Source organism: Acanthochromis polyacanthus, chromosome 21 (assembly GCF_021347895.1).
Source record: "Acanthochromis polyacanthus isolate Apoly-LR-REF ecotype Palm Island chromosome 21, KAUST_Apoly_ChrSc, whole genome shotgun sequence".
Lineage (NCBI taxonomy): Eukaryota > Metazoa > Chordata > Actinopteri > Pomacentridae > Acanthochromis > Acanthochromis polyacanthus.
The window spans coordinates 9,998,285-10,014,502 of record NC_067133.1 but is presented as its reverse complement, the minus strand read 5'-3'; the positions used below and the strand labels follow the sequence as shown (position 1 = coordinate 10,014,502).

The following is a 16,218-nucleotide window of genomic DNA, read 5'->3' as shown; positions in this document are numbered from 1 at the left end:
CCGCTTCCAGATTGGCATCGCAACAGAGCGAGCGTAAAGGGCTTCCCACGGATGACACACAGCTCAGCGAGGACAGGGACCTCTGCAGAGAGGCCACACTGCCCACCAGCAACAGCTTCAACATTTCAACATGCAGCGAAACGCACACAGATTTTATGTAGAATGTTACACCGGAAGAAAAATGTGGAGAAAAAAAGGAAAATGTGGCAGCAACAGTGCCACAAAATGGAACACTGTAATGTTCAAAAGAGTAAAAAGTGTAAAAATAACAGCAAATATCTGTAACATGATGGTATTCTAGCTGATCTGAATGCAGTGAAACTGTGTCATTTTAAAATATCACATTGGAAAACAACAAATTGCTTTTTGCAGTAATACACGTTTTTGACGTTTTGAACAGTTATGATCTGTTATTTTTTTAAAGACAACACATAATTTAATACTGTTTTCTGTGATTTTAATAGATAATAATTACATAATAGTACTTGATATATATATATATATTTTTCAAACAATGGCAAATATCTGTAAAAAAAATTTTTTTCTGATTTAAACACAAAAAAATAGTGCCATTTTTGTCAAATGTTGAAAAAGAACCAATAATTCAATCATTTATATATACATTTTTTATGATTACCTTATTTAGGATTGTTTTCTATTTATTTTTACAGTCACTATGCAAATACATTATTTTTTTCTGCAGTTTTACTACATATTATTTGTAATTTAACAAAACAGCAAAGATCTTTAAAATAATTATATTGCAGGTGCTTTAAAAAATTTAACTGTCACGCATTGCAAAACAATTGTTTCTTTCTTTTTCTTTATTGTCATTATACAATACAATGCATAACGAGATTGCAGAGCTTATCCTTTTCAACAAATTTCTGCTTATAAAAATACAGCTCTTTAGTGGACATTATGTACAGTTTTGGAATGTATTTTTTAGGCATTCTATAAATTAATATTACTTTTTTGTTTGATAGATATTAATAAATTATTAACACTAGGATTTTTTTTTTCAAACAATGAAAACTATCTGTAAAATAGCAATTTTTTCTGATTTAAATACAAAAAATATTGCAATTTTTTGGTCAAATGTTAAAAAAATAACTTATTTTTCAATTATTTATGCATTTAGAAAAATGCCTTTTTCCCCCTCTGGACATTATTTACACTTTAGGTCTGTTTTCTATTTTTTTAAGTCATTCTGTAAATTCATATTTATTCTGTGATTTTATTAGATATTATCTGTAACTTAACAAAATAGAAAAAAAAATCTGAAAATAACAGCTATTTCCTTACTTTCTCAGCTAGAATTACTTATTTTAGTTAACAATAAAAAAGTAAATAAAAATTGATGAAGTTGTCTGTACATTTATTTTTACATTTTATGAGTAAGGATATTTGACTTGATTTTTTTGCAGTGTATTCTTAAGAAGCAAGATTGTTAGACGGCTGTTTCACATCACAAAAAAATTCAAATCGATCTGTTCCAAATGTTGCTGCATGATGAAAACTCCTGACTGACTCTCAGTTGATGGATTAGTTTTAATACTAACCATAGGTGATGAGTTTCCCCATGGGCTTCAGCAGGTTGTAGGCCTTGTGGGTGTCTGATCCTCCCAGAGGGTCCAGGATGATGTCGAGTCCTGCAGCAGGAGGGAGAAGAAAGAGAAAGAGTAGGAGGAGAAGAAGAAGGAGTAGGAGGAGAAGAAGCAGAAAAAGAAAAAGAAGAAAAAAAGGAGAAAGAGGGCATGAAGCGAAAAATAAGAATAATATGGAGAAGAAGAGAAGAAGAAGCAGGAGACGAAGAAGAAGAAAGGAGAAGAAGAAGGAAGAGAAGAAGAAGACGACAGACATTATCATGGGTGTGAATTCAGAGCGACCATCCTGCCAAGTCTCCTCAGCAGCCTCCTCTGGATGCCAGAGTTCAGCCGGAGTCGTTGCCAAGTTGTGCCATGTTTACACCAGGAGATGAGGAGGAGGTCCTGCTCAGCTTTGTGTGTTTTCATTCTTGTCACTGATAAGACGAGACGGATAAAACGTCCCTCCGTCAATGTCCGATCCATCCTGAGTGCACGGAAAAACAAAGCTGAGCAGATGAAGAGACGGAAACCAGACACAGAGGTGTGTAGTTTAACCCTGTTCAAACACGTAGGGCCTGTTTGATTTCAGTCAACACGTAAATCTATACATTTCTGCTGTGATTTTACCAGGGAGTTGTAATTCAGCAAAACAGCAAAATCTGTAAATAACAGTTTTTAAATTATTATCCCATTTTTAGTCCTTCATATACAAACGTTTTGGTTTCAAATAACAGCAAATATCTGTAAACTGTAATACGAACCAACAAATCAGTATTTGTAAAAATACAGAAGGTCAACATGTAAATAAATAATTTTTTCCCCTATAGTTTTAATAGAAATAATCTGTTATTCACCAAACAAAAGAAAGTCTGTAACAGGTGAAAGTTTTTTAACAGTTTTCAGTCTTATATATACAAATTTGTTTCTTTCAAAAACAAGACATTGCTGATTTAAATACAGTAAAAATTGTGTATTATTACCGCCAAACTTGTATTTGTAAAAACACAGATTATTGACATTATTTACCGTTGCGACTTTTTTGTGATTTTAATAGAAATTAATTACATAATAATATTAGATATATAATGGCAAATATTTGTAAACAGCAATCTTTTTTAAATTATTTATATACAAAAACGTGTAATTTTTGATGAAAGAAATATTGTAAAAGAAATTAAAATGAAAAAGCAGATTTTTTTATGTGGACGTGACTCATAGGTGAGACCTGTTTTTTTGTTAATACAGTTTTTTCTTTAAACGTTTTTGTTTCTTTAAATACAGTATATAATAGTGTAATTATACGGATAAACACTATAAAAGAACAAATTAAAAATTTATAAAAGTACCCTTTTTTGGATGTTGACATTATTTACATTTTGGCCTGATTTTGCACGCTTACCATGCAAATTAATTTCTTTTACTATAATTTCACTAGATATTATCTGTAAAAAATTTTTTTTAGCATTTTTCAACACAAAATTAATTTTCTTTCGAATTATGGTAATTTATTTTGGATGATTAAAATATAGCAAAGCTAGTCAAATCTTACTGTCAAACATTGCAAAGCAGCAAATTATAATTTGTAAAAAATACATAATCTTGATGGAGATTATGTACATTTTTTAGCATTTTTTCCCATTTTTTTGAATCAACATGTAAATTAAAATTAAATTACTTTTCACTGCTGAACTTTCCGGCCTTTCTCAGACTTATTAATGTCCGACCACGTAGTCCTCGGCCTTAATGATGCTCCTTTGTGCCAGAGGGGACTCCTCAAATTGGGCTCCCCCTCCTCGCTCGGTTAAATCCGGTCCTATTGATCGTCGGAGGCTCACAGCGGGACTCTGTCTTGAACGCGGCACACATGAATTGACGGAGAGGGAGAAGGTAGAGCTGCTCATTGATCCAGGCTTCTAATTAGATCCACTCTGTCCAAAGTGTCAGCTCTCGCTCTAATCTATCTGTCTCTGGAACGTCTGTCTGACTGGATGCTTACAAAGACTATGAAATCAGCCTCGAGCATAATAACGCAGCAGCAGCAGAAGGCAAAAGGAGAAACAGCAACTGGACTTTGTTTCATTTCGCAGAAAAGCAACATTTTGTTTATCTCCATTTTTTTGGTGGCAGTGAGAATCCAAACTGTCAGTGAAATGACTCTTGGGAAAAATGGCTCCCTGCATGCTGTCAGTCCAGCGTCAGCCGGAAACCGTATGAAAGAGTATCATCTCGCTGTCTGTAGTTTGTTCAACAAACACTCCTTTCACTTGGTATTGCTTTGTGCTGGTGGGAATACATCGATCTGGACTGTTAGTCTCACTGGAGAGCGTGCATATTACTGTAAAACCTGACTTTATTGAGAGTTTGTTTCATAGTATTTGCACTTGCACATGTCCAAACAGAGAAAATCCAAATTTAGAGCGCAGATGGCTCATTTTTCTCACCTTTCGGACTGATCTTGCGGACTTCCTCCACATAGTCCTTGGTGCGATAGTCGATGGCGTGTGTGACTCCACCCTGGCTGATGGTCTCGTGTTTGCTGGCCGATGCGGTGCCGAACACAGTCACATCCTTCACCGTCTTACACAGCTGAGTGGCGGCGATGCCCACACCACCTGGAGGAAGACAATAAGGTTGAAATATAGTTAGGTTTATAGTTATATGGCACTTCTTCAAGGACAGATGCAGGGCGAAAGGGCTTTCCAGTAGAAAAAGAAGACTAATGGTACTAACATTAGGGTACAACAGAAGTACATCCCTGTGCAAAATCATTAAACCCTCCTGGTCTCCTCATTTACTGACACCAAAAAATATTGTTTCCTTGTCTGAAAACAATCCAAAAATTCAGCAAAAACAATTCACCAAATTTCTCAAACTTTGCAAAACTTTCAGGAAGAAAATTCAACTAATTCCTTTAAAAATTTCCTTATAAGTTTTATTTTTAAAAAAAGATGCCTCAAATGTGGCAAGAAAATTTTGCAAATATTTTCAAAAAAAAGAGCAAAAATCTTCCAAAAAATCCTAAAAATATCTAAAATGATTACATATATATCAGTAAAACCTCTAATGTTTTCTTTAAGAACATTCATCAAAAAATCAACCAAAATCCAGCGAATTTCGCTGGATTTTGGTTGATTTTTTGGTGAATGTTCTTAAAGAAAACATTTTTAATATTTATTTTTTTTTCCACCAAAAAAATGTTCAAAATTTTCCCAAAAATGTTGAACACGTGGACATCAGAAGTTTCACTGTGAAAATATATTTTTCCCACATTTTCAAAAACTTTAAAGCGGGTCAACTTTGACCTGCAGGACAACATGAGGGTTAAATGTCAGATGATTCAAAATTGCATCACCTCTCGATAAGTGCAAGTTAACGGCGGAAAAACAAAGCCTATATTGAAAATACAGGTCACAATATAGACATTTAAAGCAACTGTGATCACTAATGCCCAAGTGAGAAAACCTGGTATTACTGAAACAAAAGTGTAGCCTAGCCGCGCGAGACAACCCATGGCAACGAATTTAATTCTCTGCCAGGGTGGGTCAAGTTACCCTCCATAAGGCTCGAGGCTGGATTCTCCTAAAACTGGCCGGACCAATCACCATGAAGTGTAGAGTCAGAAGTCGGGCGTAACGAAATGACGACAGAGGCGTGACGATTCTGACAGAAACAACCGGCGCACAATAAACAGTTATCTTTCGACTCGGCTTTGGCCACAGCCCTTAAAGATTTGAAGCTAAAATTCAACTTGAAAGATAAACAAAGGACGGCACTGAAGTGTTTCATTGAGAAGAAAGACGTATTTGGACTTATGCCGACGGGATATGGCAAATCCTTAATATACTAGTTGGCTCCGTGGCTCCGCTGGTTGGGAAGCTAATGGGACTTAGCCACAATCCGCCGGTGCTCTCGGAACTACGTCAGCCTATTCGTTGCGTTGATTGGTTGTATACCTACCCAGTTGCTGCACAGGGATTTGATAGACAACCTTTTAGCCCGCCTCCCTCCCTGTCGAGCTTCCCTAGACCCTTGTGCCGTCAGAAACATGGGTTTAGCATGGCTAGGCTAACAAAAGGGAGTTCACCGGTCTAAATGCACAAATGAGCTGTAAACACCAGAACTGCCTCAGTTTCGGGCCTATAAGCTGTGCCCTATCTGCAAGTCTTCATCATGGCTCCACGTGGAAAAGAATTGAACGGAGGAGCGGAAAAAACTGACTGTCAGACTTCACAAAGATGGAAAAGGATACAGGAAGATCAACTAAAACAGTGTCAGCAGTAATCAGAAGGTATTGAAGGAGTCATAGTACCACTAATCATGGCTGCAGTGGTCACCCAGCCTAAAATGACTCCACAGACAGTGAACTACTTTCACAAGCTATCTTTGAAAAAAAGACAGCATCTGCTTTGGTACAGTGGTTTATCAATGGGAATCGAAAGTTTCTGACAGCTTGCATTGTGAAGGACATTTTACATCAACTCTTCAAGAAAAGAACCCTTTCTTGCTCATCGGTGCTAAACCCCATGATGAAATAGCTAAAAAAAACATGAAAATAAGCCTTAGGCACATTCTTTGGTCATATGAGGCCAAGATAAATTTCTTGGTATCAGATGGAGTCCAGCATGTTTGATGTGAACCTGGCCAGGACTACCACAGTGAATGCATAGTCCTGACAGTGAAGAACGGAGGAGGAAGTGTGATGATATGGGGCTAAAACGTGTTGAGGAGATGATGTTTACTGATGAATGTCTGTGGATAAATCAAAATATTGGCTGACAAGATGCAGAAGATTGAAGAAAAGCAATATTCCAACACAAAATCAAAGAAAAAATTATGATCTTGACAAATATGCCACTTGGCTTGAACCCAACAGAACAGATTTAGGGGACTGTAAAGAAAAAGAGTAAAACGACTCCTACAGCTAAGATCAGCTGAAAAAAGGCTTCTGAAGAATGACAGAACATCTTGATAGTGGTATATATCAATAGAAAGAGCTCGAAACAGCTTGTTTTTAATTTAACACATCAACGAACACCTACTGTTCAACCTAAATGGGATGAAATGGCTGTGCTTCTGTTGAATAATCTAAGAACCTACAATACTAAACCAGACTACCTGGCTAAATTAAAAATGAACCATCTGATAGGAAATGAAACATCTAAAACCAAACCTCGAGACAAAGAACTGAGCCTCCCTGAATGTGTTTTTCGAAGCTCGACAGAAAAAAAAAAAAACGAAAATTTTCCGCATATTTCTCAGCGGCAGGTAAATGTGATTTGCATTATTTATTGTCCCGAACAGGCGAGTCAATAACCGAGTGGATGTGTTTAGCTCAGGGGTATGTAAGGAGCGCATTAAACACAATCACATTAGCTGGCCTGAGGAGAATAAACACCCACACACACGCACATACATACATCCAATTCAGGAGAAAGCGGCCATTGTGGCTCTGATGATGCACCAAATTTTTTGGTTCCCTTATTTCCCGACAACCTGCCTGAAATTCCACGAGACATAAATAATGCAGCGGTTTTGTCACACAAACACAGCTCCCTATTATAAACCTGCCAGCTACAGACCAAATGACACTTTAAATATGTGGATATCTGTGTTTTTGCTCGCTGTATTCCAGAGTGTGTACATAGCTATGGCGGATGCCTGAGCCAGTGTTTACTGAGCGAGCCGGCTGAGATGTAATAGGTTACTGATAAGCCGAGGCTTGTTTGAAATGGAGGCTGACGGGAGGCTTGAACCGAAAGGCCTCCATAAAGGTCACTCATGCCTGACCAAGTAAAGAGAACGTCTTATCTGACGCCCGAGAATAAAAGCAGCACGAAGCAACACGTGCACGTAAATAACTACGTGGATTTTTAATGGAATAGCTGAGCTGCCACAGTGCAACAGGTGTGGAGTGAGTGAATGAATATGCAAACACTGTAATTGTCATTATTTTAAAAGGTATTCACAGTTATTTTACAAAAGTTATTCCTGTTTTGTTGCATTAGAGATAATATCTAAAAAAGAAAAATGAGAAAAAATGTGCCAAAAGTGTAAACAGTGTATGTCAATTCTTCCTTAACAATTCTGAGCATGACATTAAACTCCTTTTATTGTATTTAAACAGCAAAAATATTTGTGTTTTTTCTGATTTTTGCTGTTATTTGAAAGAAAATGTGTAGATTTAGGATTTAAAAGTCGTACATCATTTTTTTTTAAAAATGTTCTTTAACAGATTTTTCTTTTATTCATGGGATTTTGTTAGTTTACTAACAAAGCACAGAAATAAAGTATTAATTCACATGTTGACTCTAATAAAAATAAACAAATTAATTTATTAAAAACTAAACGGGGCATAATATCCACATCAAAAATTCTATCGATAATTATTATGTTTTTTCCCATTATTTCACAAATATTTGCAGTTTATTCTAAGAAAATTAGTAGATATTAAGGTATGAAAATGGTAAATAATTTTTGAGCTGTCACAGATAATAATAATAATAATAATAATAACAGCTAGGAAAAACAAAGGAAAACGCATTAATTTACCTGTTGACTATGTTAAAACAGTTAGTAAATGTGTGATCAAAAAATTCAGCAATTTTTGTAAGTATTAAAATCAGCAAAAGATACCTATATATTACAGATTTTTGCAGTAATGGAAGGAAAAATTAAATACATTAAAGACAGAAAATTTTTTAAATGTTATTTTACAGATATTTCATGTTTTGTTAACAAAATAAAAAACAATGAATTAACAAAAATCTAAATTAAAATCTGTATTTTTTTACATATTTGTTCTTTAACAAAGTACAGTGTTTAAACATATTTAAAGCAGCTAAAATATCATTTTTTTGTTTCTTTTTTGCTATTATTTCCACTTTTGTTGTTGCTTTGTAACATATACACACGTTTTTTTTTTACAGTGTACAGACAATCAGGTAATCAGAGAAGGCTGTAACCAAATAGGACATTTCTATCTGTAAAATCAATTATCAGCTCATTATCATTTTTATATCCTGTAAGTAAACACACAGAGTCAACTAGTTTCGCAACAGGTTGTAGGATTCACTGCTGTCAGTGTTTTCCAAATATAATCTCATGTTGAATGATGCTCTGCTCGTATCTGCTGCAGAAAGAGAACACTGTGCATCAGATGACACACATGCACCTCTGTTGTCCTCGTCTAAACATAGAAATTATTCTGAGCCAGTGAACCAGTCTAATAGCACAATTTCCTCAGTAACATCCTGGCAGTTCCTTCTCCTCTCCGGCTGCACTATCGCATGAAAACAGCAGCGACTCCGGCCAAAAACTCAGATCTGCTGATGAAATTATCTCCGTCCAAGAACTGCTCGGTGTGACGGCTAAAAAAGGTTCATTTTCCCTGCAAAAAAAAAAAAAAAAAAAAAACACAACATGTGAATGCTTTAAATGACACCTGATGCAAAAAATCTCTTTGCACACATTTAATTCAGCAGAAATCTGCGGGGTTTTTTTTTGCAGCAGCTCTGCATTACTCGAATCACGCCTGCCTGACGCCGAGGACAGAACTGATGAGAAAACAAAATCAAGGCTGTTGCTGCTGGATGTTACAACAGCAGCGTCTCTCCTCGTCCTCAGCGAGGAACCAAGTTTGCGTTGCCAAGGAAACATCGGCCAAATTGCCGGCAATGACTGAGCAAGGGGAGCCATTTTGTTTCATTGACTGTTCTTCCTTTTGGGCACGTAAGAGTCATTCCATGGCGATCACATGTTGGACAGACTGGGCCTCTGAGTGGCTTCGTATTGATAAATAAACTCTCATTCATCACAAAACTCGCAGAAAAACCTGCTTGCTTTTGAGTTCTACACGTATGCATGAGCTTCGAGTTCATGTGAGGAGAAAAAAGTGAGAAATCGTTGAATCCTGCATCGCCCGAGTGGGAGGTAAGAGCTGTTTTTCCTGGATAGTAGCAGCCCTCACATGCAGGTGTTAAAAAGTCTCCAAAAGCATGATGCACTCATTAATCCCACATACTTACAGGCAGCAGCTCACAGATTAATGTTTAACTCCTGCTGCTGTCATAAACTCAGTGATTCTCCCTCTGCTGCAGCTTCTTTATGAGGCGAGTGAAGAACAGCTGCACAAAACTGTGACAAAAAGCTGCTTTCCAAGTCTGAAATCATTAATTTGATGACTAAAGGACAAGAAAATGCCATATTAGATCATCACACATCTCTTGTGTGGACTGTAAAAAGAAAAACAGTCAAAAAAAATTATGTTTTGCCCATTTTTTTCCTTTAGTATTTAGAAGTCTACACTGTAAAACAGAAACAAGTTAAATAAATGATAATATTTCGGCAGCAGGGACACCATGAATAATAGAAAATAATCTCATAAGAATAATATATTTTTCATAATTAAAGCATGTTTTCTAGCATGATTTTATATTTGATCATGTTTCCTTTTTGAACATTTTAAAAAAGGACATTTGCATATGTAAAAACAATAAAATTAGAATGACTAACAATAATAATTAATAATCATAATGAAAATTATATATATATATATATATATATATATATAATAAAATAATAATAATATAAATTAACAATATATATTAGTGTTTAAATTTGAAAAATAAAGGCAACAACTAAAAAAAATGTTATTAATTTAAATGACTGAAAAAAACAGGCCAACACTGTACATAATCACCACATGCAAAATGTAAAAATAAAAATAATTCAGAAATAGTAACTTGTTATTTTCAAGGTTTGATGGTAAAATTACACTGTTTTACTGTGTTTAAATATTTGAAAAATGATATTATTTTACAGACATTTGCTGTTTTTTTTCCTACACTTTCATCAAAGAAGCAAATTTTTGTGAAATTACTAAAGCAACACTTCTTTTTCTGTTAATTCTTATTAATTGTTTATAATTCTGGAAATATAGTTACAGTGTTAAATTCAAGTTAAATAGCTTCACATGTTAAATTAAAAAATGAATTATTATAAATAATAAGGTATTCAGGTACATATTTTTTTAATGCTAGTTTACCTTAGAGCTTTGTAATTTTACTGGCATTTTCATGTATTTAATAAATACTGAAAAAAAGTCTATTTGAAATTGTTCACAATTACAGATTAAAAAAAAACAATGGCTCAATATGTGGCGACTGTGAAAAAGATCTTATGGTCCAAGAGGAAGAAGGTACCTGTTTCTGAATCCCATGAGAACAACCTCCTGATCTCCATCACAAGACTCCAGATCTGAGCCAAGAACCCTTTAGTGGACCCCACCTCACTACACAACTACACACACACACACACACACACAGACTAAAGAGAAGCTGCTGAATGGCTGCTGGTGTCTGCTAATCTTCACAAAAATGCAAAGATTAAAATATTAACCATTTACTACCCTGCTGCTGCATCCTGTAATATGGAAGTGAAAACAGATGAGTTGAACAGAAACCGGCCACATGTACATGATTCACGGGATATTTCCATGAATTTACACTTTCAAATTATATTATCTGATTATCTGTTTGTGATTAGAGATAATGTAATGAACGGGCCAATTTGGGACGGTTCACAGATGAGAAACCATTTTACTTTTTGAATAGAGAAATGTGAAAAAGAGTTATTATGACTGTACATCATCACAACATATTAAAAAAATTTTCTCATAGAAGTTACAGACAAGTCTGTTTATTTAGCAATTAAACATTGTTTTTTTTACGATTTTAAATAAATAAATGCTGATTTTATAATAGATGAATAATGAGGAAATAAATGTTTTCTAGTTTGAGTTTACTCTTTTTTACTGATGAGTCACGAATACGAATATAAAGTAAAAAAAAAAAGTAAAAATTATGGGGTTTTTTTTACGACTGAGTCACCGTTTCAAAACAAAAAAAATGTCCAGTTGTGTTTTTGACAATTAAACATAATTAAACAATTAAAAATTGAGAATGTGCAAAAAAAATGATAGAAAAATTCTATTTCTTGACCATTATCTTAAAATAAAATTTACAGAAAACTATGAACAAAAAAATGGAAATGTTCTTATTTTATTTGTCTTTTTTTTTTTTTTTTACTAATAAGTCACCATTAAAATGTCCTTTTTTAACTATGGATTAACAATTTAAAAAATATAAAAATTATATTTGTTTGTTTTTACTACAGTCAGTCAACACAAAAAAGTTTTTTGTAACAATTAAATATACTTTTGACAATTAAAAAATAAATATGTAGAAACTATTTTAACAAGAAAGCTAAGGAAAAGTATAGAAAAACTCATTAAAAAATGGAAAATTTCTGAGTTTTACTTCTTTGTCTAATGAGTCACCATTAGAATGTATAGTTTTTTAAACTATGGGTGAAAAATTCTAAAACATATAAATTATGTTGTCTTTTCTTTTTTAACAATCAAATCATGTTTAAAATGTAAATAGTCCTGTTTTTATTACAAAAATGTTAATTTTTAAATTTTAAATTATGGTACTAAGCTTGCGTATTCAAGGGCGTCAGTTTGTTTTTAAAAGTGGGGGGGATGGAGACCACAGCCATTGTCAGATGGAAATGCACACCCTGGGTGGCGTGCTGGGTAATCGGGAACACCGGGGATATCCCCGGTGGGCCGCTTTATTGTTGGGCCGCTCCAGTCATAAAATCATAATAATAATAATAATAATAATAATAATGCTTTAAACCATGGATCTCAAACTCGCGGGCCAACTGCGGCCCGTGGGACGATATTTTGTGGCCCTCTACTTGAGATCAAAGTTTAGCATTGGTGCGGCACGCCTGCTTTTCTCATATGCTTCCGTGGCGTTGGTAAGACAGCACTTTGAGAAAATGTCGAAGAACGGCGGCAAAATGCCACAAGTTGGGCTCGAACTCTCAACCACCGCACCAAAGGCGGAGGCTCAACCTGTTGGGCTGTCGGTTCATGCGGGTAAAGCGGTCTGTGGGCCGCTATAGTACTAATTCTCCCGGGCCGAAATTTTGCCCCTGCACGCCTCTGGTCGGAGCTTCCACTTGGCACGGGCGCAAATTTAGCATCTGCACGTTTTTTTTAACCTCACGAAGGTGTGCTGCATGTCTGCGCAACTGTCGGCCGAGTGCGGATGGTGCGTTCAGGAGCGTTGGAATTTTCTATACTGCTGAAAATAACTGGGTTTACAACGGCTTACATGTGAAGAATTTGAATGTGTTGGAGACAAAATGACCCCTGACAAAAAGTGGGGGGGACACACATCCCCACCGTCCCCCCCTAAACTGATGCCTATGTGCGTATTGACCTGCCAGTAATATTTCTGTGATTTCATAGATTTGAACAGGTTTTCTGATTTGTATTTCCTCCTTCTTCATGCCAGAATGATGTCTTCCTCGAGGGTTTAATGTGATTTTGGAGCCACAAACACTGACTCACCGCTGAGGGGAGAGAAAGCAGATTAAGCAAATTGTTGCTGCTAACTCCATTTGTTTTCCTGCAGATTCAATAGAACTGTTTACACTCTGACATGCCAAAAAAACAAACAAAAAAAACAGCCTCCACCTATCTGCTCCATCTTCCTGCTTCTCTGTGCACAAACTGCAGACACACAGTAGGGTTTTGTGTTTCCCCTCGATCCTTACATTCTCGCAATTTCTGGCACAAATTCGCACTTGGCCTCCAGAACATGGCTGTTAGGAGCGAAGAGGAATTTTCCCCAAAACACAGAGGAATCCAGACTGACACTGAGGCCACTATTATTGCTCCACACCCAGAGCTGAGCAGCAGGGGCGGCTGGAGACACCAGAAATGTTTCTCAGAGCCACGACAGGAGGGAAATCACCTCTTTATTCATGTCTATCGACGCCTGCTGCCTCAACAACACAACATCTCACGTCAGCTGCAGCCATACGGTCGCCCGTCGGCACCAGAACTTGGTGCGTTTTCTGCATTTATTTGCACATTTCCTTAAGAGCTCTTTCTCAACGCCGTCACTGTGGCGGCAAAGAATGAAACACAAGCATCTCCTCTTACCCACAGTTACAACAACTCCAACCAAATAAGTGAATATTTTATTGCTGCTCTCTCCAGCAGAGTTCACATCGGAGTTGCGGTCGCTGCCGAGGTATTACGCTGCATTATGTAACTCTGGTGTTTTTTTCTGGGATGGCTGTGGGACTCAGCAGTTTCTAATGTGCTCTCTCCATGCAGCGCAAAGAGAGGAAGCCCCTTTTTTTAGTTCCCGAGCGGGTGAATTAAGAAGAAAAAAAAGCATCCTTTTGCTCATGTGTGAAGGCGGTTTGGGTGATTTCCTGAGTAAGGACACTGATAAGTAACACAAATGCAACCACAACACGCGGAAAAACATGAACCAGGAAGTCGAGTCACAGGTTTTTATATAGAACATTAAAAAAAAACAAAAAACAGCTGTCACACCAGTTGAGGTGTTACGAATGAACCTAACAAGTGCAAATATTGAGGTTAAGACCCGATAGTGTTATTTTAGTATGAGTAATTTACATATTATGGATCCAAACCCTGATTCTAATGTCATTTCAAATATATTATCATGTAAAATAATGCACCTCTATTTATAAACTGAACCTGTTTCCATACAGCTGCACCTTTTATGTACTTTCTGCACTACTTGAAGCCTTTACATTTAAGTTTTATAGTTCTTTTTACACCATATAAGCTTTAAAATACACTTCTTTGATGCTCCTCTTACTGTACATACCATCAATTTTTGCATCTCTATTGTAAATCACTTAAATTTGCACCTTTATTGTAAAAACTAGCACTTTTTTGGCACTTTATTTCTTTAGACAGCAGAATTTGCACTTTAACTGCATGTTCTTTTGCACATTATTCTCCTTATTTTTCTTAAATGCAACATGTGTGAGCTAATGGATACCTTGAATGGCCCCAAGGGGATGAATCAAGTCTCTATTTTCACGAATTACACTTGTACATAGGATTTTTTGACTATTTTTATCTTTTGTATTTGCACAAAATGAATGCAACATCCGTCATTCTACTGCTTTTATTGTATATTATTGTATATTATTGTGTTTAAGCTTCTGAATAGGCTTTTTAATCCTCTTTTTTATTGCAAACACCAGTAATTTTTGCATCATTATTGCAAATATCAGCACTTTTTGCACCTTTTCGATAAGACCGCTACAATTTGCACATTAATTGCACGTTGTTTTGGACGTTGTTTTCCTAAACGTAACGTGTGAGCTATTCACTACTTTGAATTTCTTGGTTCCCTCATTTTTCTTAATGAAACATGTACAACATCAATATATATCACTGTTTTTATAAATTACACTTTCACACATGATTTTTCTACTATGTTTTGATATGTTAGGTTTGCACAGAATATTTGAATGAATTTTCTTTGTTTTCCTAAATGCAAGTCAATTTAAATGGATTAATTTGTGCACAAACTGTGCAAAAGTCTGATAGGTACTATTTGCTTCAAACTAACCTGAAGTCTTCTTGTTCAAAATAGTTTGGGACCAAATTCAGGACGGATATCAGTTTTTAAGTTTGTTTTTTGGAACATTTTGGCCGCTATTTTAACAACTTGATAAAAATTAAAAGAATAAAAAGAATTTTTAAAAAGCCCAATTGACCAGGATCACTGCCTAATTTTGTAGTACACTGCACAGTTACAATAAAGGTATTCTTGTCTAATACACATAATATAACTGGGATCGTACAGCGTTATTAATTATGGAAAATAACCTCACTAATGTAGTAATGTTGTTGGACAGAGAGCTAGAAATGCATAGATGGATACTTTATGCATCTAATGGGGGAAATTCAAAACATCCAGTAGCTCACACATGTTACATTAAGAAACGGAAGCAAAATCAGTGCACAAGAGGACGTGCAATTAACAAGCAAATTGTAGCGGTGGAAGAAATAGAGCGCAAAAATTGTTGATATTTACAGTAAAGGTGCAAAATTGATGATATTTACAAAAAAAAGGAGCAAAATTGTTGGTAATCACTAAAAGAAAAAGTGCAAAATTGCTAATATTTATTAAAAAAGGAGCAAAATTGTTGATAATTACACAAAAAGTGCAAAATTGCTGGTATTTATAGGTAAGGTGCAAATTTGTTGAGATTTTCCAAAAAAGGTGCAAGGTGCAAATTGTTTGCATTAACAAAAAAGGTGCAAAATTGTTGGTATTTAGAATAAAAAAAAAAATCTAAATTCTAAGTACAGTGTAAAAATATAGACAAAAGCAAACATATAGGAGGGATACTTTTTAACCTACTGGACTCAGATTATTGGTTTTCTTGAGCTACGATCTTAAAATAGTTTAAAAATTACAGATAGCTTGCATCTATAGACCCTGAATGTGAACCAGTTTCCTTCCTGCAGTTACAGAATGAAACGTATTCCTCCTGTTTTGCCTCATATGTACATAAAGATTCACACAAACAGGTCCCAGGTACACCTGCTGCTGTGGTTGGTTGGTGGGTTACAGGTGGGTCAACGTCTGCAGCAGTGAGGGCGAGAAACGAGCGACGCGATTGGCGGGCCGAGCTGGAGGTTGCCCCGCTTTCCGTCTCCTATCAGCGCAGCTGATCTGCTGCCGGCGATGAACGTGGAGCTGCTTCAACCACG

The 16,218-nt window shown here is 35.8% G+C and overlaps 1 protein-coding gene across 1 annotated transcript in view; it reads right to left on the bottom strand.

Moving 5' to 3' along the window:
* LOC110961790 (synaptic vesicle membrane protein VAT-1 homolog) overlaps nucleotides 1-16,218 on the bottom strand; it is a 51,802-nt gene that overhangs the window by 15,338 nt on the left and 20,246 nt on the right. Inside the window, exons 3-4 of the mRNA XM_022209524.2 lie at nucleotides 4,031-4,201; nucleotides 1,563-1,652 (exon numbers count right to left, since the gene is read on the bottom strand). Of these exons, the coding sequence (XP_022065216.1) occupies nucleotides 1,563-1,652; nucleotides 4,031-4,201 (261 nt within the window). The remainder of the gene's footprint in view (nucleotides 1-1,562; nucleotides 1,653-4,030; nucleotides 4,202-16,218) is intronic.